Source organism: Triturus cristatus, chromosome 3_1 (assembly GCF_964204655.1).
Source record: "Triturus cristatus chromosome 3_1, aTriCri1.1, whole genome shotgun sequence".
In the NCBI taxonomy this organism is placed as follows: domain Eukaryota; kingdom Metazoa; phylum Chordata; class Amphibia; order Caudata; family Salamandridae; genus Triturus; species Triturus cristatus.
In genome coordinates this window covers 807,640,933-807,663,572 of record NC_140583.1, presented here as the reverse complement: position 1 = coordinate 807,663,572, position 22,640 = coordinate 807,640,933, and the positions used below count along the sequence as shown (strand labels likewise).

Below are 22,640 nucleotides of genomic sequence, written 5' to 3'. Positions count from 1 at the left end.
TGATAAACATCCCTTAGCTAAAGCGCAAAGAACAAATAAAGAATAGCCTGAGGATCAATAGTAAATTAAATGATCTTATTTTCCTGGCTTCTAAACATGCAGTCTACGTTTTGGACACTTACTGCAATTCCAAGCTGAATTATCCAAGCTCTTCATTTCAGCCTCCATGTAAAAAATAGTATTTAGGGTTTTGTTTATTGAGATCTCAATATTCTATTATGAGGGTGCATGAAATCCTCAGTGCTCATGATCCAAAAGCTGTGAATTGTGTTGATGTAAAAGCGACTCAAACAAGTACTTAATTTGTTTATATCCATCCTTTCTAGAAATAAGAAAGAAACAATGCCTCTAAAAGAGGAATTGGTCAAAGCCAATATTAGATTGCTCAATCAGGCTATTAAGTATTTTTTTTGAGTGACTGATTATGACTTCATTGGTAAATTGATGAAATGTTTACATCTGGCCTATTGTTGCTGCATAAATCTCTGAATAAAATGATTTTACTTGTATATATACATACGCTTGTTTTTAGAACTGATTTTAGGTTTTTGTGTGTGTGTAACTTTCTTATGTAAAGAAACATTTATTTTTTCTATGCTATCAATTATAATTTCATTTTGAGAGATCCCTGCCTCAAGTACGGGTTACCAATTCTCATTTAGCCGGATCAGTTTGGTCAAGGTCTCAGAATAGACGGCTCTCTCCTGAACAGTCTCTCCAGTCAACATTAATAGTTTTTGTTGATCTATTCAAGAATTTAGATATTAAAGGGAAATCATGAAGAAGAATATATGTTGCAGTTGTTTTTCCTTCACAAGTATCATACTCGTAATTGTAATCCACTCATACTTCCTGCTCGTTTCCAGATTGGGTGTAAAATTTTAAACACGTACAACAAAATATTAACTTTAAAAGCTGCTTCTGCAAAGCAAGTTGGGATTCGTCCTTTTGTCAAAAATGTCTAAAGACTTCATGTGGTGGAATTTTTTCTAATGAAAGTGTTCCTGGACTTTCAGGTAAAATTCAGATTAGGAATCGCATGAAGACTAACATGAAGATTTACTAGATTTATGTTACTTTTTTATCGCTGTAGCTTGAAAGCACTTTAGTTAATGCAGTATATGGTTAATGATCTTCCCCTGAGTTATCAATGTGTCTAATCTGTTTGTCTATTCCTTTTCTAGAATGGGTTTGCGGTGGTGCGGCCCCCAGGTCATCATGCAGAAGAGAGTACACCCATGTAAGTGAGTGAGTTTTTCATGTGGATATCTCCAGTACTCTTGGGGTTGATAAAGAGGTGTTTAAATAGCTGTATGGGCTATTTGATCAAACCTAAACAAAATGTAATGTGAGTATCCAACAATGGAAATAGTCATGTCTGAAATTCAATTTTTTTGATCATGAAACAACATAGTCTTCTTATAGAGACGCATCCACAAAGCAGCCTGGGTATGTGCTCAAGAACATCTTACTCATTCTTCCGACAATGTTTTTCATACAAACCCTTCACATATGGATGACCCCTTAGTCCTATTTAATCCAACAGTTTACATAAACCTCTTTCTGCCACATGGTCATTGAAACTTACAGATCTTCCAAACGTGTTTTTCCAGATGCTCGATTAAACAGCCCTGTTGGTTCCTTCTGCTAATCTTTACATACTTAACATGAACATTCTGGATATACTTCAGCTCTTTTCTGTCATATGCCGATCCTTCTAGCCATTCATTCCTATTCACTCTGCAAATACCTCAGGCTAATCTTTTTTTCTGCATCTTCAAAATGTTTCTAACTTTGCTTCTATACACTGCGTATATCATTTCCCCCATACACTCATAAATATTATCCAAACTATATTTTAAGGTTTTTGGCAGAAGAATGGCTGTCTTTGTACCTTTTGCAAATGCTCCACAAAGATGTCCAGTAATGGTTTAGACACATTTGGTGATACTCAAATAAAGGCGTTCATATGCACCTACAGAACTTCAGAATCAAGAGCTTATTCAGATTTCTGGATGTTTCTAATTATATTTACATACTTCTTCACATACTCCAGGCAGCAAAGCCATACCAATACTGCTGGGTACATGTTCATATGGACATATTGAACATCATTCTCTTTATCATGCTGTTACATACCCGAAATCTACTGCCATAGGTCACCAGTGTGGTAGATTTATAATTAAACTTACTGAAGCTCTTTTAGATTATAGTGAAATGGGGGATCATATGTTAGCGAAAAGTTGCTAAAATGCTTTTTTGTGTGTCTGAAGTGTAAGAATTTCATACATTTAGTTCAGAATTTCTCAAATTTAATGCATAAACTTTAGACAGAGCAAGTCAGAAGCTGAGAGAGGCAATCTCAGCACAGTTTGTGACATGTTCCGCCTAAGGTGTATGCATTAACTCGGAGATGTTAATGTTATAAGTGTGAAATGTAGACATCTCAGATGCTAAACAGGCATTCAACTGCGCTTAGCCCTTGCCAACTCATCATAATACTGCCCTTGATATCAGCATTGGGGAGAATGGGCACCAATAGGTACAAATTGTACTGCCACAGAGACCCTAATTTAATTTTAAAAATGGCCAGTTGCTGTACAAATTATAAATGTGTGTTCCCCCATCCTATGCCACTTCATACCTCACATGTGATCGTTTGTGTCACATGTATGAGCCAGCTTTTGCTCCGTAATTATGACATAATTTTGTAATACTCCATTTAACCTGCCATGTAGTTGTTTGTCTTTGCAATTACATTTTTATAATGAAACCCAGTTGGTCATTGACTAGCCTGCCTTTATTGTGGTCTAAAAATATGAAAAATATTCAGTATTCTCTGTATGAAATAATGTTATGAGGTAAGTTATGAAGACAAAGTGTCTGTTAAGAACCCTCCTTTGAAACCTTGTGTGGTAACCATTACTATTTGAAACCTTTAGCGGGTGGAAGATTGGTTTTAAAATCAGTTGAAATCATATGCCATGTTTCAGGAGTTGCTGGTAAAGGCTACACATGTCCAGAATGTTTGGAATGTGATTATTAATTTTGAGCACACATGAGACCAGAAAGAACATATTCTTAAACATCGAAATGGACAGTAGCCCACCGAAAATATAGATTAGACTAGGTCTAATTAGCCTTTACACCTCAGTGGCCAGAAACAGACACATCATGACACATGCATCATCCCAATCTACAATTATTAATTTGGAATAAAAATAGCTTGTTCACTTAAATACAATTCATTCCGCCTTATATTAGGTGAATTAATATAAAGGTTCCCTCTTTTGATCCAGTTGTTCTACAGCTATCTTAACCCATTCTCAGAAGAACTGTACAATTCAGAAATACGCAATGAGAGGCAGTTATAGGCTTATTGTAGACAAATAATGATCCTGGATAAAGAGGAAATAAGGCATCAGTCAAAAGATTTTTTGAATTAGCAACCTAAATGATAATGGAATAGTACTGTACAAAGAGAAATGTCAATCTGGCATGCCTACATTGAAGATTTCACAACCTCTGCATATTCAGATAATCAGTTTGGATTTCAAAGGTATCCCTGGTCCCCATCAAAAGATGACTCCTTTAAATACAAGCCAACTTCATTATGAGGAGCTCTTTATAAAAGACTGTGTTATTTGTAGGCCTGGGCGGTAAATTCCGTTCCGCTCGCGGAATTTGCGGAATTTCGGTAATTTCGCGTTCCGCGGAGAACGCGAAATTGCCCAAAATTCTGCTTTCCGCGACTTCGCGAAATTTTTTTGGGTTCGCGTTCTCAAAATGCGTGTTCGCGAGATATTTCTCCCCGAGCATGCAAACAGCAACTGTTAACAGGAAAAAAGCATCGCGAACAAGCAATTCCGCGTGTTCGCGGAATTTCTGCATGTTCGCGGAGATTTTTTACCGTTTCGTGGAGATTTGCGTAACGCGATTACGCAAATTCCACCCACCCCTAGTTATTTGTTCAGTCTCTGTCAAGATATGAGACAAATAGAAGGCCGGATACTCTCATCCATCACTTTTTTGCAAATCTCAACAGAAACACCCTCCCTGCTCTTTTAGAAACATCGTTCTCTTCAGCAAACGGCTTATAGATGTCTGAATGGCACAAAATTGGAGCTTGAGTGGACATCTTTTAAATTATCTTACATGCATTTTCAATTCTATTATCCTAGAAAAAACATCCTTCCGAACATAGGTGATATCCCTAGTCATCTCTTCAAACTATAATGAACTTATGATTAAACATTTGCAAATCCAAGAAAACTTTGGTCTCCTCCAACTAATGTTAAAAAAGCTCATTCAAGTATTACTGAAAGTCTTTGTGCCTGAAACATTCAGCCTGGATCTAAGATGCTCAATCTCCCCCTCCTCAGATTAATTGTTCTCTGATTTACAAGTCAAATGATGTTGCGGAAGCCGTGATAACACTAAATTGCATGTTTTTATGTTCCATAAAGGTTTTAGAAAAAGCTCGTCATCCATAAAGAGCATTCCAAATATATTTGAAGAATCTGAGAATACTGAATCCATAAAACGTGAAAAAATAGTAGGATCACTGCGCAAGTGGAATTGCTTGATATTTTCACTCGGCTATATCTTTATTATGCAAAAGATGATATGCAACTCAGAGAGCACGTTTGGTAGATACTTGAGCTCCATGTGCACATTTCCAAATGTCTTTGATAAGAGGTAAAGGATATTGATCTTTGATGTTTTTATATAAATCTCTAATATCAATACAAGGTTTAAGACCTCAGTCTGTGTTTAGAACAAAAGAATAGGTACCCTGGCTTGAGAGAAGGAACATACCATCCATGTTAAATTGTCTTGTAATCAGGTTTGCATATCTCCTTCTCATTTTCTGACGGGGAATAGAAACACACATTAAGACAGCTCAAGGTTCAGTTGGTATTGCACGATCATGTTCTCTATGCCGGCAAAGTGAGCAGAACACAGCCTTAGCAAAAACTGAAGAAAAAGCATTATACTGAGATGAACTGAAGAAAGATTAGCCACAAATACATTTTATATGGAATCCTTTGTATCTTCGATTGGTGACCAATAACCTTCTAAAGCATTACATTGATCATGACAAAATTGTGATGATGATGACATTTTTTGATAGCCTAATTAATGTACAGATGTCTTTCAACCAAGCAAATCCAAAATTCACTGTAATTTGCGAAGGCTGTGATATCTAAAGAAAGTACTTTTTTATGATGTACTAATGAAACCTGTAATAGTAAGAAAGCCTCATGTACTGGACCTGAAAACAATGGTGAACCATCAAAAGTTTGATTAATTCTGGAATTTCACAGCTCTTATAGAAATGTTATTCTCAACAGACCCAACCAGATCAATGTACTTTCCAGCAGCACACATATTCAGCAGTGCAGAACTACTGAACTATTCAACAGTGCAGACCTACTTATAATTATTCCTTCCCCTGTTCTGTTAGTAATTGTCAAAATAAATGATTGCCAGTATTACTCATACAAAATACAAGAGAAGGAAGTAAATGCACACTGTCCCCCTACTTTTTCTCAGAAAATTGACTTGTACCCAATTCTTTGTGAGGATGTTTAGGAGAAGACTGAATAATGTACGTAGCATTACAAAGATATAGAGTGAATCCAGACTTTCATTCATGTTCTTTTTCATCTTCTATCAAACTGCCCCTACCTCCCTCATTTGCATAGTTTCTTCCTGAGGTAACAAATCTACATGAATTTTAACCCGACTAAAAGAGTGAGCACAAGCAGTACTAAGAGAAGCCCTTTTCGACTGTTTAGTTATGCCTTTCTTGCAATCTATATTCAAATCAAATCAAATTTATAAAGCGCATGGCTGCACTAGCTATTGCGCACCGCGCTACGACAAGGACCTGATTCAGAAAAAAAGGACAGCACAGAGAGAGGTCAGACAGTGGAGTAGCCAGATGGAAAAATCCACGTCTTGAGCTTTTTCCGAAAAACATTTTCCGACGATTCCAGCCGAAGCTCTATCTGGAGCTTATTCCAATGGGTGGCTGCTAGAAAGCTAAAAGAGCGTCCGCCCATCCTGGCTCTTCTGATCCTCGGGATGCTGATCTGACCCATCCCACTAGATCTTAAGCCCCGCGTAGGAACATACGGGGTAACGAAGTCACGCAGATAGGAAGGGCCCTTTTTCTGTATAATGCGATGGCTAACACACATGGCTTTAAACAAAACACGTTCCCTCACCGGGAGCCAATGCAGGGAAGCCAGGGCCTTGCTAGATGAGGCTCTCCTCGGGAGCATTAATGCGAGACGTGCAGCCACATTCTGGATGCGCTGGAGTCTCTGAACACATTTAATGTTGGCTCCTAAATACAAAGCATTACCGTAGTCCAAACGAGAAGTCGCAAGGGCGTGGACCATCGTTTTTAGGTCTCGGCTGCGAAAGGCTGCGCTTGCGCAGTCTCGCTCCGAGATTTAATGAGTTGGAGTGACTTTGAGAAGAGGGGCTTGCACCCGCCCCTCTTCTCTCCTGTTCTCCATTGGCTGGCCTCGTAAATGCTGGCCAGCCACTGGAGAAGAGGTCCAGTCACTCCGATTAGGCCCCGTCCTTTTCGGATCGGGGGGCGTGTTTTTTGCGAGAAGTCTCAGGGAGGAGACAACAGCAAAACACGCCCCCCAATCCGAAAAGGACACTCCCTTTCTCCGAGGCATTTTCTGCTGTGCCTCGGAGAAAGGCGGTGGTGTCTTCCGGTGCCCTCGTCGTGTTTTAAAGTCTTCCACAGAGTTTCATATTCATGTGACGGCCCTCCAGGGACCTCGTCTTTATTTCTGGAACACTGCAAAGTAATCTGTAATTAACAGCACCCCGTGGGGTGCGTGCCTCTGCTGTGTGGTCCCAATCGGGTCCCTAAACAGGCATGCACACTACTTTACCTACCTAAAGTGTCGCGGACTGCTAGGCGCGACCAGTCGCCACTTTAACAGATTATGAATTATAAGGCCTACGTTGAATTAAGCGACAGAAAGTGCTAAGAAACGGGCATCAAGTAGCACTGGAAATCAACGGTTAAAATGTGAGCAATCTAGGCAGTTAAATATTTAAATATGAGCATTCGCGACTGCGTTCTTACCAGAGGAGGTCCATATCATTCCACACAGAAGGCAGAAGTGCAGGAACTCCGCGAGCATTGTAGTCAGGTAGCGCCCGCGAACAGTCTCATGCCGGAGAAAGCTGCCGCCCTACGCCCCGAGAGGATCCGAGCCGGGAGCGCGTCCTGCTCCTCCAGCGCTACTGCACACGCCTACCACAAAGAGCGCCCCACACACGAGTATCACTTGCAAGAAGAGTATCGCCTGCCTGCGCGTAGTGGACGTCGAGGCGCTGCTCGGGGGAGCTGGCTCCTTTGAAGGGACTCCTCTCCTCCTCCAGTGGTCCTCCGGCAGGTCAGGGCTGGGATACACAGCCAGTGGTGCCTCCACGCAGTGCGCACGGACCCTCCTCGGGCATCGCCTGGTAACACAGGCAATAGAGAGGCTAGCTGCGGCCGGGGAGGAGGCGACGAGCCCGGCCAGGGGTGCAGGCGTGAGGGGAAGGGATAAGCAGCAGCGACCGGCGGCGGGTGGGGAGGAGGGGAGGCAGCAAGCCCAAATTTGCAGCACGCAGGGAGGGAAACTTCGCCCAGTAAGTGATCGGCGTGGGGAAGGCAGGGGGCGGGGGGGTGGGTTTGAAGTTGCTGCGAGCTGGGAGGGAACCTCTGCACTAGCAAGAATCAGCATACACAGGAGGAGGGCGGGGGGGGGGGCAGAGCCGGGGGTTGCACAGATCCTGAAAAGTCTTCGCCAGTGGCAGTCTCCAGGACAAAAGGGGGAAGGGACCGAGGCAGACAGATTGCACGTAGAGACAGAGGAGCGAGTGGCTGGGAGGGTGTGTGCCACCGGTGGAGCGGCGGCGGACGCGCACACCTTTGTTTATTTTTAACAGCATGACCACAAACATTCTTGAAAAGATGGTCTTTTATACCATTTGCGAGAACACCGTTTTGTCCCTTAACAGGCTCTTTTTCGGGTGATATCCACTCACCAGGAAGACCCACGCAATAAGCGTGAGTGCTGAAATAATTTAACTCAGACACAGTATCCTGCCAGGATAGGCGCTAGAACATGACATATTCTCTGCAGCCGGGTACCGCGAGCCTGCTTCGAATTCAGCACTCAATGCCTCTTTGTTATCGCCCCCCCCTGCGGAAGCTGAGTGGTGTGGTTTGAAGCGGGGACCCGATCCCAACCGGGTCGTTTTATGTGCAGGTAACTCGCACAGCTAAGCAGCATGCGCCTTAACCGAGTGACTTACCTCCCTACAGGACTGGGGCCTGTGGCATGTTAAGATAAACTTCGCAGCTGACGTGAACCTCTTGAGCTATCTTACTAGAATTGAAACCTGTTGAGTTTGGGCACTCGGCTGTCGGCAGTAGGCGCCTTAAGCACCCTAATAGGCTCTTGAAATTAATCCAAGATGTATTAAACGTAGTGCCCCGAAGAACTGGAAAATTCAATAGTATGCCAAAATCAGGGCTAATCAGTAAATATTTCTGTCAGCCGTTTCACCTCGTGGACTTCCTGCCTTGAGCCACACCGTGCAGCCAAATGCACGGAAAACAATAGGGAGGCGTAGGGGCCTACCTGGCTCACCCCCCACTCTGGAAGGACTTCTGGCCGGTCTGTCTGTCTGTCCAGCTGCCCCGCTTCCAAGCTCAGCGTGTCAGGGCGATTATTCCGCCGCCTCAGACATTTTCTGCTTGTTTAAAATCTGATTGGCTGTTAGCGGGGTTAGCGGTGCCAACAAGCAACAGCCATCAGTTTTCCTTGAACGCGCCACAAAAAAAATAGGTTAATGCAGGGCAGGGGTTTGTTAGCGAGTGTGTTAAATCGAGGGAGGGCGGGTGGCGAAGAGCAGCCAGGCTACAAACGCCAGCAGCAGAGGTGTGGGAACCCTGTGTATGTCAGACATCCATACAGGAGGGCGGCGGAAGGGGTCCGCCGTCACAGCGATTACCGAGGCGGAAGTACAAATGCAGCCAAAACACTGGCCGCGCCATTTTTGATGCGTGCGCACTTTATACTTCTGCACTGCGAGGTCTCAACGGCTTACAAAATTTCTGAAACTCAGTAAAACATGTATTTTGTTGCTCGTATACAAATCATTACATCCTTTTGGGCTATTTTACCCTGGGACAACACGGTGTTGAAAAGTTTGTCTGCATGGTGACGTCCATACAATGGATTGTGATGGCCTGTTTTACTTATTGCACAAAGATTTTGCCAACGACAACAATGTAGCACAACAATCATTTTGCTCTTTTTTTCTGGACAAAAGATTCTAACTACACATAGTCGAATCCAAAACATCGACCACCACTATAAATTAAGGCTCGGGCTATAAGTGGGCCACTCTGTCCAGGTCTCAGACCTGCTAGTAATTAACAAGCACTTACAATGCAACGGTCTCGGCATTGTTAAAGTTAGAGCTATTGGCATTGCTCATGACATTCTTTTTGTTTATGTTTTTGTTTTTAAAACATGTAAAGAAACGGCATTGTTATTTACAATGTCAATAGCTTAATCAGTGTGTGTGTAGGTGGCTCTGTGTGTGGGTGCAAATGCAATAGGTCTCGCATTTGAGAGTGCTTAAGCTATTGACATTGTAAATAACAATGCCGTTTCTTTAAATGTTTTAAAAACAAAAAACATAAACAAAAATAATGTCATGAGCAATGCCAATAGCTCTAACTTTACCAATGCCGAGACCATTGCATTGTAAATGCTTGTTCTTGCTGACACTGGGAGTATATCTAAGGTCTTCCGGAGAGTGCGCAGAACCCCAACACAATTTCCTGTCACTCGCCTGGTATGAATCTCAAAAGACAATTTGGTGTCCAACCACATCCCCAGGTTCTTTACCTGGTCCTTAGGAGATGGAGTCGGGCCCAAGGTTTGGGGCCACTAAGCAGAGGGCCAGATCGAGGGGGCCTTACCTACTACTTAAACCTCTGTTTTGTTGCCATTCAGTTTAAGGCAATTTAAGGCCATCGAGGACGCCAACTCATGAAGACACATTGAGAAGTTTAATGCTGCCTCCTCAGAGTCTTGAGTAAGAGTCACCACAAGCTGAGTATTGTCAGCATATGACACCACACTGACTCCAAACTTATCTATAATCTCAGCCAGAGGGGTAATGTAGAGATTAAAGAGAGTTGGGCTAAGTATGGAGCCTTGAGGGACCCCTTGGTCCAACTTGACGCTTTTAGAGAGGAAAGGTTTCTATGACACCTGAAAACGTAGGAAGGAACATAACCACTCCATCACCCTACCCCCCCACGCCTCCTTCTCTCAGACGTTGAAGCAGCGTGTGATGGGCAACAGTGTCGAAAGCGGCACTGAGATCTAAAAGGACTAGAGCAACCGTCTGTCCTGCATCTACCTGCCTACGGATCGTTTCCGTAGATAAGAGCAGAGCTGATTCGGTAGAATAAGTGGCACGGAAGCCAGATTGTGTAGTATGGAGAAGGTTATGGTGATTAATATGCGCGGTCAGTTGGATGTTAACCACCTTCTCTGCTACTTTCGCAAAATAGGGCAGGAGGGAGATGGGGCGAAGATTATCCAGCTGACTCATACAGATGTTTGGTTTCTTTTTAAAGGAATGACAATAGCCTCTTTCCAACTTTTAGGGACAACTCCTGATGAAAATGAAAGCTCAAGAAGATGTCTAATATAGGGCTCTATTACAGCTAAGCTCCCGCTAAGGATCTTAGGGGAGGCCGGATCTCTAGGTGAGACGGACTTAATACCAAGGGCTATTTTGTTAAGTATGTCCCTACAGGGGACTCCAAAGTCACTCACAGAGGCAATCCGCCTTTGGAAACCTGAGTACCCCTTTACTGCTAATGCCTCCCTGTTGAGCGGAGTGAGGGAAGGTGACGTCGATCTTTCCCATCTTCTCCGTGAAAAAATCCGCTATCCTATCGCAAGAGTCAGCAGAACTGAAATCAGGAGCTGTTACTCTTGCTAATGATGTGATCTCTTTAAAAATAGTAGAAAGTTATTTTGAGGAGTTCTCAGCTGTCTCGATCCTATTGCTGTAATAGGTGGCCCGCGCTTTCCTGATCATGGCATGATATTTTTTTAAGCTAGATTTATATTCATTTTTAGCAGGTACATCATAGTTCCTCCTCCAAGCTCTCTCGAGGCGCTTACAGGCTGATATAGCAATTCTGAGTTCATTGCTAAACCAGGGAGCGGTTTTACGCTGCCTACCTGGTGCTTTCAATGACCAAGGAGCCGTGCTATCCAGTGCCACCAGGATGCGTCTATTGAGTGCATCACATGCAGACACAATATCAGTGCCCCCCGGCGGCCCGCCCTTTTGTAGGGCCGTATTAAAGCTAGGTGTAGAGAACTTTGCCCAATTCCTCAACAGTTTGGAGGTACCCTTTTTATATGACACATCAGACTGGGGCAGCATGATCCTAAAAGGGACCACAAAGTGGTCAGACCATGGAACTGGGATCGGGGTTTGAATTTGCAAGGCATCCCAGTTAGCAAAGATCGGGTCTAATAAATGGCCAAGTTGGTGAGTAGGAAGATCTGATTTGAGCGTCGGATAGAGGTCTGCCAATGCCTGGCATACCTCCTGCGCACCATTATTAGATGGATCATCAAAATGCTAATTCCGATTCCCCCACCAACAGCAACTTGGCATAACCTAGAGCGGGCTGCATTTTTTGCTCTATCAGGCTGGGCGCAAAGTGCGTGTGGGGCCCCGGAGGATGATAAATCAGGAACCCCTTTATACAACAATTTAAGGGTGCCATGATGGAAAAAAAAACAGCTTCACACTCCTCGATCTCTGTAAGTTCTAGAGTGCACTGGATAGCTAGTCTATATACAATGGCGATTCCTCCGCCTCTATTAGACATGCGGTCAATTCAAGTAACATTACTGAGCCAATAGACTTATAAAATTAAGTAGGGTGTTGAGGAGAAAGAACCAACTTGTTCTTAATCTCTTTTTTCAATTCACAATGAGAAAGTGCCATTTGGGTCATCTCATCTGAAGTACTCTCTGCTGCCAAACGAAGAAGCAGGTGGCAGAAGTTACCACGTCCATTCCACCTTGCTGTATATAGCCCAATATACTTTCTCATCAGAATGCTCCAAATTTGGATTTCAGTCATCCTCTTGAACACAAGTAGGAAAACATCATAACTATCCAAATGGGATATTGGATACTCAGTATATGAGTGTTACATACTATGTATGTTATGACACTACCGACATCGCATTGCCCTTACCAGCAACATAACGTAATAGACACTATGTACATGTTCTTGCGAGTCAAATATTCACCTCCTTCACATGACAGCAGACTGTTTGGTTTTAATTTGTTTCGTCAGGTTAATTCTGTTTTACATCTGTTATATTGCTGAGACACTGAGATGGGCTGGTAAATATTGTATATATTGGATGCACATATCTCTGAATAGTGACATTAAATGCACTTGTAGATATAACCCTGCTACACAGTAGGTCCTGGATTTCATATGCAAATATAACATATCTTGTCAAATCAAAAGGAATGATGATTTTTGGTTAGTGGAATTGTGATAGGGATAAATGACATGAAATGTTATGTCACACTAATAAATATACTGTCAATGGTATACCATTCTAAAATGCCAATGCTAAAGATGTTAAAATACAACCTATCCAAACTGCTCTGAAGTAGTTATTAAAGGAATAAGGCAAGGCAAGTCTGTTTAAACAAACAATTAGATAAACCACCTTTGTTCACTGTTGATTAAACTGCAGGTTAGAAGGGATAAAGGAAATCAAACAATGTCCTTATCTTTACTCTATCCCCAGAAAAACGTGGGGCATTTGCACGGACTGCTGGGACATCAATAGAACTTAATGTTAAGGTCTATTTTAAGGAAAAATGTCAAGGCATAGTTGTAACTCTTGCACCATGTCCTGAGAAAGATGCATGACATGAACTGACCTGAGGAGTAATTGGTGGCTATCTGTCCAGGACTGGACGCTGTGAAGGTGTATCAAGTTCCTTCTTGTTTATTGTAAGTACCCTGTAGCTTTAATTGGAGTGTGTCTACGTATAGTAAAACAATTACAACCCTTTGCCACTTCCATGCTAGAAAGATATGCCAAACTGAAAAAGTGGTTTGTTTTAGGTGTGGTATAAAACCTGAGCTCCTCAGCTTAAGCTGACTGCGGTCTTTCTGTTAAAACCTAAAATGCTTCTTGGGAAGGCTAGTAAGAACCATGTCTTCAAGGTAGCATGAGGACTTAACTCAGACTTGACAGTGGGTGCACTAGTCCTTAATATTTTTTAAACTTCATATGCTTAATGTGTAAGCAATGTTTTACAGTCATGGTAAATGCATGACTGTTCAGGCTATCATTATGAAGAGAAGAGTACACAACTATGCATGCTTTCAAATGCAAATAACACAATTCACTGCTCTAGGTCTTTTGTCTTTTATGTCATCATTCATTTTTAATTCTTATAACACCACCTTCTTGCCTTCCAAAAGGGAGAGGAAGAATGCCTCATCAAAACCCCAAGGAATAAGCTCAGCAAATCTTCCTACTTTTTTCCAATTTTCTAAATCGTATGTTGGCCTAAGAAAGGTTGGATTGATATGCCTTAAGAAAAGAAGTGTTGAGGTATAGCTTCTTACAGCGACTCTGGCGCTTGATCTTTGTCCTTTACCCAAGGCCACGGTTAACGAAGCAAACTGAGCTAATAAGTTTCCTATGAATACTCATCCTTGGGTGTTTTATAACAGTCCTGACCTGATCAAGTGGCCGATTTTAAGAGAGATTTTAATTAGGCATGCTTTGATGGTAGGGGTGGTAGAATGAAACAATTACGGAGGAGGCAGATACTCTTGTGGCTCATCAATGTCTGTTCCGATTCTTTGGTTATTAGATTGGAAGTGTGAAGAAGTGGTGCCTCTTTACTTGGAAAGGTCCCAGAATCTGACAAAGATTCCGATTCAAAAGTAGATTACAGTTTTTACCCAATTAAACAAAGGGTTACCCAGGAGCAAAAGATAATGGAGTGCAATGGGGAAAACGATATGAGAAAGGAAAACAAGCAACCCACCTCCAATCCCAAGATCTATATAAAGAGTCAAATACAGTTATGAATAACACAAGAAGAATATAATAAATGGAATGTATCGAATGTTTGTCTTTAATAATACATTTCAAATCGTATCATAATTTTCAAAGAATAACATATCCTAACAAGAAGAGGACCGTCTCACCCTCACTCGCTAAAACTCATACTCACAAACCTCATTCATACCACTCATGCCTAATGCATCTTGCCATAACACATTAAAACGGTTGTGTACTGTGTCTCAGTGACATGAAACACTGATACATAATATTTGAATGCTTTGTCTAATCATAATTAGTTGTTGTTACGTCCCAACCAATAGTGGCCTGAAAAACATTTACAGATCACTATGGAAAAAATCCTTATGCACTTTATAGTCAAATTAGTTAAAAACAATGTGTTTAGTTACTATCCATGTCATTAATTACATAATGTTCCAAAGTTATGTCACAAAGACAATGGTGCCAGGGCCGACGCATGTTTCGGTGTAAAGTGGCCAGCGGATAACACACCACCTTCAGGGCACACAAAAATGAGCCAACATATGATAAAAGAAGGGGAAACGACCTTTACAATGTGTGCCGTTTTCCTGCAAGCGAAATGACGATTGCCTGAACCACCATCTGCATTAACCACACAAATGCGTGGTTAAGGCAGACAGCGGTCTAGATGGGCATGGAGAGGAACAGGAATCTTCGGGACAGGAAGCTCTGGACGCAGATGGGTGAGTGGGGCAGGGGCTGGGTTGGGTGGGGGGGCGCTGTAGTTTTTAGGAGTGGTTCTCTGTTTTAGGGCTCGGGGGTTGGGTAGTTTTTTTGGAAGGGGGCAGGGTTTTAAGGCTCAGGGAAGGGGCAGTCTTCACGGGCGGAGGTCGGTTTTAGGGCTTAGGGTGGGGCGGGGCTGAGGTAGTGGGCACGATTTTAGGGCTCCTGGGAGGAGAGGTTTGAGGTAGACTTTGGGCCAGGGACAGAGTGTTCGGGTGAGCGGTCAGGGTATTTTTACAGTCCTAGGTCGGGGTGGATTACAGGACTGGGGTATTGGGTGTTTGGTCGCAAGGCAGGTGTGCTAGAATATGCTATTTATCATACACATCCCTTTAGCAATCATGCCTTTACAACGAAATTCAATTTAAAGGCATACGTGGTTAAGACGCATTTGTTGTTGCGACCGTGTTGAAGCACACATGGTTTAGCCATGCATGCTTCTGTCATACAACCTAAAAGAAGAGGGGGAGAAGGAAAGCGTCACCTGTTCTCACTATTGATGGAAGGAATCCAGACAGATTTTTCCGATGTTTATAGGAGCTGCGACCTGCTGAATAGATTGTTTCCAACCCAGATTCCTGCATCTACACTTATTTTATGTTGGGCCCATTTCCAGGGATCAATATTTGCTCTTGACGGCTTCCCTTTTATTCGGAAGAGGACTTCTTAATCTCTTGAAATAGATATATGCTATTGGTCCATACAGTGGTTCACACAAATCCATGAGAAATTGACTCCTCTTTTCATTTGCTGTTATCTTTGACTACTTGAAGAAATTCGGCTGGATTCCTTATATCATGGCTCAAGGTAGCCGGTTGCCATTACCAATTCATAATTGTTCCATTTGGCCACAAGTCCGCTCTACAGATTTTCACGAAACGCATGGTCCCTGTTGCGGCTTATCTCTGAATGAGCACCATGTGTTTCCATTTTATACAACTGGTTGATAAGACCCTTCTTCTCGTACAGTCAGCAGATCCAAAAAGTTATGCCTTTAAATGTTCAAGGATCTAGGGCTCACTCTGAACTGGGAAAAATCAAGTCTCTCCCAAAATTAGAACATTTTATGGATCATTCATGGATGCCATCTCATTCAAAGCGTTCCCTACAAAAGAAAGAATATGAGAGATATTTAATCTAGCATATTTTCTACTAGAAAGAAAGTTGGCTTCAGTTTGAAACTTAAAATAATTCCTGGGAATGTTGTCCTCCTGCATTTCCCTAATTCCCAATTGCTAACTTCACATTTGGCCTTTTCAGTAGAAACTGGGAAACCAGTGGCTACAAGCTCACAGATCTTTAGAAGACCTCATTCAGATTACTCCCAGAATGAAGCAGGTAATGCTGTTGTGGATGCAAGAACAATGTAAATCTTCATGTCTAACTTTTCTAAGTTCTCCCTCCCACAATTTATAATATCCGCAGGTACATCTCTAGTGAGATGGAGGGTGCATTTACAAGAGCTAGAAGTACGAAGCCAGCGGTTGCCACAAGAAGCCAAGCTGCATATAAACTTGTTGGAATTAAGAGCCGTTGTCTTAGCAATTCCGTGCTTCCTTCCAAGAATTTGGAAATCTGCAGTACTAGTGCAAACAGACAACACACCCACAATGTTTCATGTAAATAACCAGGAAGAAACAAGATCACACCTGTTGTCAACAGAAGCTCAGAAGATATGGAAATTGGTTTTACAACAACAAATAACACTGAAGGTGTAACATGATCCTGGAGTGAACAACCAGTGGGCAGATTCTATGAACAGGATAAACAGGGACTGCAACTAATGGGAACTACAACAGAATCAACTCAACATCGTTTTTCATGCTTGGGGGCACCCAGTATTAGATTTATTCTCCTCAAGCCACAATTGCAAATATTTCCCTAGCAGATATCCTCAGAAAGGGTCGTGAGGAAATGCTTTCAAATGGTTTGGCAAGAGATATTCCCATATACATTCATTCCTCTTCCTCTGACCCCAAGAGGACTCAAAAAATGAAAGATGAGCCATGCCATATAATTTTAGTAGCTCTGGCCTGGCTACGTCAGTTTTAGTTCACAGAGCTGCTTCTGCTATCGGAGCAAAAACACATTTTTTTCAAACTAGCACAGAACCTGTTGCCAATGAACGAAGGCCATGTTGTCCATCCTACGCTAACATCTCTAAATTTAGAAACCTGGCTCCTGAATACAATGAGTTTGGTTAATTAGATATGTTTGAAGACTGTAAAAGCATTTTGCCTTTGCCAGACCAGAAACTACAAATGCTACATACAAGACAAAGTAGACCAGATTCTGTTCATAATATATAATAATAAGGGAATTTTATAGAGCACTTGGTTACGCTCAAAGCGTGTCCCCGCGCTAAAACAGAAAGAACTCCCACAGATTCAACCATTGAGTCTGTGCAGGCTAGCGTGTATATAAATGTTTTTTTTTGTTGTTGTTTTTTTTAAAAAACCTTTATTCTTTTAAATCAGTGACACAGCTATTCAGCCAACAACCCGGAGGTACGGCAGCTTTAGAGACACAACACATGCGAGCGTCCACATTTCACTGATAGGAGAGTCAAAGGTTCAATTTTAAATAAACACTAACCCAAACCTAAACACAAGCAAGGCGATAAGTACTGAAAGCATAAAAAGGGTTCCCAGCAGGGGGAGCGAGCCCCAGTTCGTCCAACAGACACAGGTCGATAGCAAGGGAAAGGAGGGGAAGTCAGAGACTCAAGAAGACAAACACATACCAGCAAGAAGTACAAAGCCGGAAAGAAAGCTAAGGGGAGAGCTGCTCCTCAGGCGGGTCCGGGTCTGGGGGCAGGCATATGCCCACTCTGTACTGGTTCCATCGCCCCCATACAGAGTGCCATTTCCGAGGGCGCCCTCGAGCACAATACACTGTCTTCTCCCTAAACATGCTCCAATCCATGTTTTCCATCCACGCAGTCAATGTAGGAGGCCTAGTAGAGCCCCACAGACGAGCGATGTCGCGCTTGGCTACCATGTTCCCTAGGGTCACCCATTGAGTCTGTGCCGCGTCGTGGTCAGTAGGACCCCAAACATTCAGGAGACAACACCGCGCCTCAGGCTGCATGACGATGCCCGTCACCTCCCCCATCACATCGTGGATTTGCTTCCAAAACTCCATAATCGCACCGCATTCCCAAATAATATGTAGGAAGGTACCCACCATACCACAGCCTCTCTTACATAAGCCCTCCTCAGAGAAACCCATATGGACCAGCTGGGGCCCCGTCACGTAGACCGTATGAAGTATTTTAAGCTGCACCAGCCGCAGGCGCGCGGGGATCGCAACCTCCTTAGGAGAAGAAACTGCATACTGCCAATCCTCATCATCGAGTTCGAGGCCATCCCTGGTCCATTGATCGCGCAACCCTAGAAGAAGATCCGCCCGAACATTAATTAGTTTCTTATAAATGAGCGAGATCGTACTCTCTGGCATATGGCCATCCAGGATCCGGTCCTCTAACGGAGAGGACTCAGGCACCTTCTCCCCTTCTACAAGGACTGATCGCAAGGCGTGGCGCACTTGAGCGTATCGGAAGAACTCCATGCTCCCTAGCTCGTATTCCTTCTGCAGCTCCTCGAATGACTTTATCCTATCCTTGACCAAAAGGTCTCCAACCCTGGACATGCCGATCAGGTCCCATTTCTCAAACCCTTTTGTATGCCAAAGCTTTCCCAGAATATCGGAGTCAAACAGAGGGGTGGCAAGGGTAAGCGTACCCCTCCAGCCCAGTGAATCCGTCGCCACCTTCCATACATGCACGGCCACCCTGGTGGGCCCCGTAAGAGTTAAGTCCAACGACTTCGAGTACAACGCTCTGTGGTAATTACCCCCACGTAGTAACCATCGGTCCATGGCAAAGCCAGGGCTCAGCGCCGGACCATATACACCATGGTTAATCGCGCTCAACTGAGTGGCCCAATAATAACGTCGAATGTCTGGAAGCGCGATACCACCGTCATACCATGGGAGCGTCAACTTAGCAATAGCTATGCGCGGACGCCCTTCCCACAATACCGCGCGCTGGTGGCTTTCGACCTCACGAAAATAACTGGCCGGGACCAAGTCAAGGGTATTCTGCAGGGCATAGAGGAAACGGGGAAGAGACATCATTTTAAACAGGGCGGCACGGCCAAGGAGGGAAAGCGGCAACCGCCGCCAGCCCGCCACGTCCCGTCGCAGACGTGCCAAGGGAGGGAGCAAGTTCTTCTCGTATCGTAAAATGGGGTCGGTGGAAATATAGATCCCCAAATACAAAAAACCCTGCTGGGCTATCTGGATCGAGCAGTTGCGCGGGACAGGCGGGACATCCCCACACAGGACATACAAGTATGACTTCCCCCAATTGATGACAAGACCAGAGTTCCTACCGAAAGAAGTCAAGACGTCACAAACCACTATAAGAGATTTCTTAGGCGAGGCGAGGTATAACAGAATATTGTCGCCGTAAAGTGAAATACGGTCTTCGTGGTCAGGCGACCAACGAATCCCACGTATATCGGGGTGCCATCGTATCCACGCCGCCAGCGGCTCAAGAGCAAGGGCGAACAACAACGGCGACAGGGGACAACCCTGCCGGGTGCCTCTCCCGAGCGCGAACGGTGTCGACGCCCGCCCGCCCGTTCACCACGACGCTAGCAAGAGGCCCCTCATAGAGCAACCTCACCCAGCCTACAAATCCAGGCCCAAAGCCGAACTTGGCTAGCACAGCCCACAGGTATGCCCACTCCACCGTATCGAAGGCCATCGTGGCATCGAGGGACGCCACAATAGCCGGCTCTCGCATCGTGCCCGTCCTAGCAATCACTCCATGGAGACGTCTAAGATTCAGTGCAGTGTTACGGTGCGGGATAAAGCCCGACTGATCCGGGTGGATCAAGTCGCCAAGCACCCGGTCCAGGCGGTTAGCAAGGATCTTAGCAAGGATTTTCTGCTCGGCGTTGAGAAGTGATATCGGCCGATAGGAGCCACACTTGTCCCGGGGCTTACCGTCTTTATGTATGACCACAATCGTCGCCAGCCGCTGATCAAGAGGAAGAAACCCATTCATCCGAGCCTCCACAAACATGGCGCGCAGGTGAGGAGCCAACTTATCCGGGCGAAGCTTATACAGCTCAATCGGCAAACCATTTGGGCCCGAGGCCTTACCGGAGCGCAACGCACGGATAGCAACGCCACTTCGTCTACAGTTATATCGCCATCGAGGTCATCCCTATCAATGGCAGAAAGGCAGGGCAGAGCGATATCACGCAGAAGGTCACACGAGTCCTCAGTCGGCCTATCCGAGACCGAGGTGTATACCGTATGAAAATTGTCCGAGAAACACTGGACTATACCGTCGGGGTCAGTGACAACCTCTCCCCCATCCATCGACAACTCCGGCACCACTCGATTAACACGCTCTTTTTTATCCAACCACGCCAGCAATTTCCCGGCCTTATCACCAACATCGTACAATCGACCCTGCTGCTCCCTATTGAGGGTCTTGGCAGCGTTCGTCACCAGATCCCTATATTCCAATTGCTTCAAGCTCAAATTATGCAGTGTGGCCGTTGTAACATCCTCTTCCAAGGCCACTTCTAAAGCCGCTATCTCGTCCTCTACTTGTGTCACTTCGGCGTCTCTCCGCCGCTTGGCGGCCACTATACCAAGGAAAGGGCCTCCCCTCTCAATACAGTCTTAAAAGCTTCCCACAAGGACACCGCAGATTCAACCGAACCCTGATTATCTTGAAAATAGTGATCAACTGTCTTCAGCAACGCACTGCGCAGCTGGGGGTCACGAAAGTACCAGGGGTTAATGGGAGCCACCCTGCCCCCCACCACCCGGCCAATATCCAGACGGGCCCACACCGGCGAATGATCAGATATGCCCCGTGCCATGTGCCTAGCCTCAGATACCAATGAGGCGTGCGCAGCCAGAGTGAGCAAGTAATCGATCCGAGAGAGACTCCCTTGGGCCCCGGAATGAAAGGTATATTGTCTCTGAGTGGGGTGCCGTAGCCTCCAACAGTCTACCAGACCAAAAGTATCTATAAAGTCGGGAAGCCACTTCTGAGCACCCCCGGTGTCCCTGGGCGGGTACCTATCGAGCATTCCAGACCCAACCACATTGAAGTCTCCTCCCACCACTAGCATCCCTTCGGGGAGTTCCAACAAGGCCTTGCCCAGATCAACAAACGTGGAGGCCTGCAGGGCAGGAGGGACATAAACAGAAACCAATACCAACGTTCTGCCCTCCCACCTCCCCGCCACAGCCACAAAGCGCCCCCTGTCATCAGCGATGGTGGAGTCAACCTCAAATGGTAGGGAAGCTCTAACAAGTATGCCCGCACCCCTGGAGCCCGAGGAAAACCCCGAGTGAGCAATGAATTTATAACCCTTTCTGTTAAGTACATAACATGTATTCCCTATAAGGTGGGTCTCCTGCAGGAGGACCACATCTAGCGAGGTCCGTTTCAAGAATTGCAGGACTATCCCCCGTTTAATACGATCCCCTAAGCCATTGACATTCCAGCTAATTATGTTTAAGCCCCTATCCCCCATCCCCAAACACAAAGAGACCTCCACCCCCCCCCCCCGGAGTACCACGATCGGACAATACTGACAACCATTGCTACGCCTTGCAAGAAAAAAACAACAACCCCCAACAACAACCCGAATCCCCCCCCCTCCCTGCACCCCTGCGTCAGCTTACAAAGCCCCCCCAACTTGCAGTGTGCCTGTCGCCCTATCAAAAACAAATCTACAAAAAGTACTCCAAGGGAGGAAAGAGCTCCTATCTTCCCCCCGCCGCCCTCCCATTACTGCAGTAGGGTACGAGTCACTGTCCGGGGCTGAGTCAAAACAGACCGACACCGGTGGTATCACTTCTGTCCATCCCGGTCGCCTTCCGCTCCATCCACGCGGTCCCGTCCGGGCCATCGCAGAGGGAGCGCATCCAACCAGTCCCCCGCCATGTCCGGTGATTCGAAGAAGAAAGTCCGATCCTCATACACCACACGTAGCCTGGCGGGGAAAAGCATGGCATACTTCAGGTCCATCTCCCTAAGCCGCCGCTTCACCCCCAAGAAACTCTGCCTCTGTTTCTGCACCATCTGGGTGAAGTCAGGATAAAAGCTCACAGAGGCATTCTGAAAAGGCACCGGGCCTGTCACCCTCGATGCTTGCAGGATAGCGTCTCGATCCCGAAAATTAAAGATCCGGGCGACAATCGGCCGCGGGGGGGCTCCCACCTTAGGCCGTCCACCAGGCACTCGGTGAGCCCGCTCCACCGCAAAAAAACTTGCCAAGGCCCTTAGGCGCAAGATGATTCACCACCAAGTCCTCGACGAGTAAGTCCACGGAGAGCTCCTCCGAAGTTTCCGGGACCCCAATAAGGCGCACATTCTTGCGCCGGGCCCGACCTTCAAAGTCTTCGAGCCGGCGGGCGGAGAGGTCATTCGCGGTTCGTAGCTTACGAACCTCAGCCTGGATTTCCGAGACATCGTCCGCGAGACCAGTAGTCTTGAGGTCCAGGGACTTGACCCGCTCATTGGTTTTGCCCAGGTCCGCGCAAATCAAGTTGACATCAACCAGAATCATGTCCACCTTGTGCGCCAGGGTCTCGAATTGTCGCCCAATCGAAGATTGCATCCCATCTATCGCCCCCTTGATACCCTGCA

At 45.1% G+C, this 22,640-nt stretch overlaps 1 protein-coding gene across 7 annotated transcripts in view; it reads left to right on the top strand.

Moving 5' to 3' along the window:
* HDAC4 (histone deacetylase 4) overlaps positions 1 to 22,640 on the top strand; it is a 1,546,655-nt gene that overhangs the window by 1,220,475 nt on the left and 303,540 nt on the right. For all 7 annotated transcript variants that reach the window (XM_085645137.1, XM_085645138.1, XM_085645139.1 and 4 more), the window contains one exon: positions 1,185 to 1,240. In XM_085645137.1, coding sequence (XP_085501263.1) covers positions 1,185 to 1,240 — 56 coding nt within the window. The remainder of the gene's footprint in view (positions 1 to 1,184; positions 1,241 to 22,640) is intronic.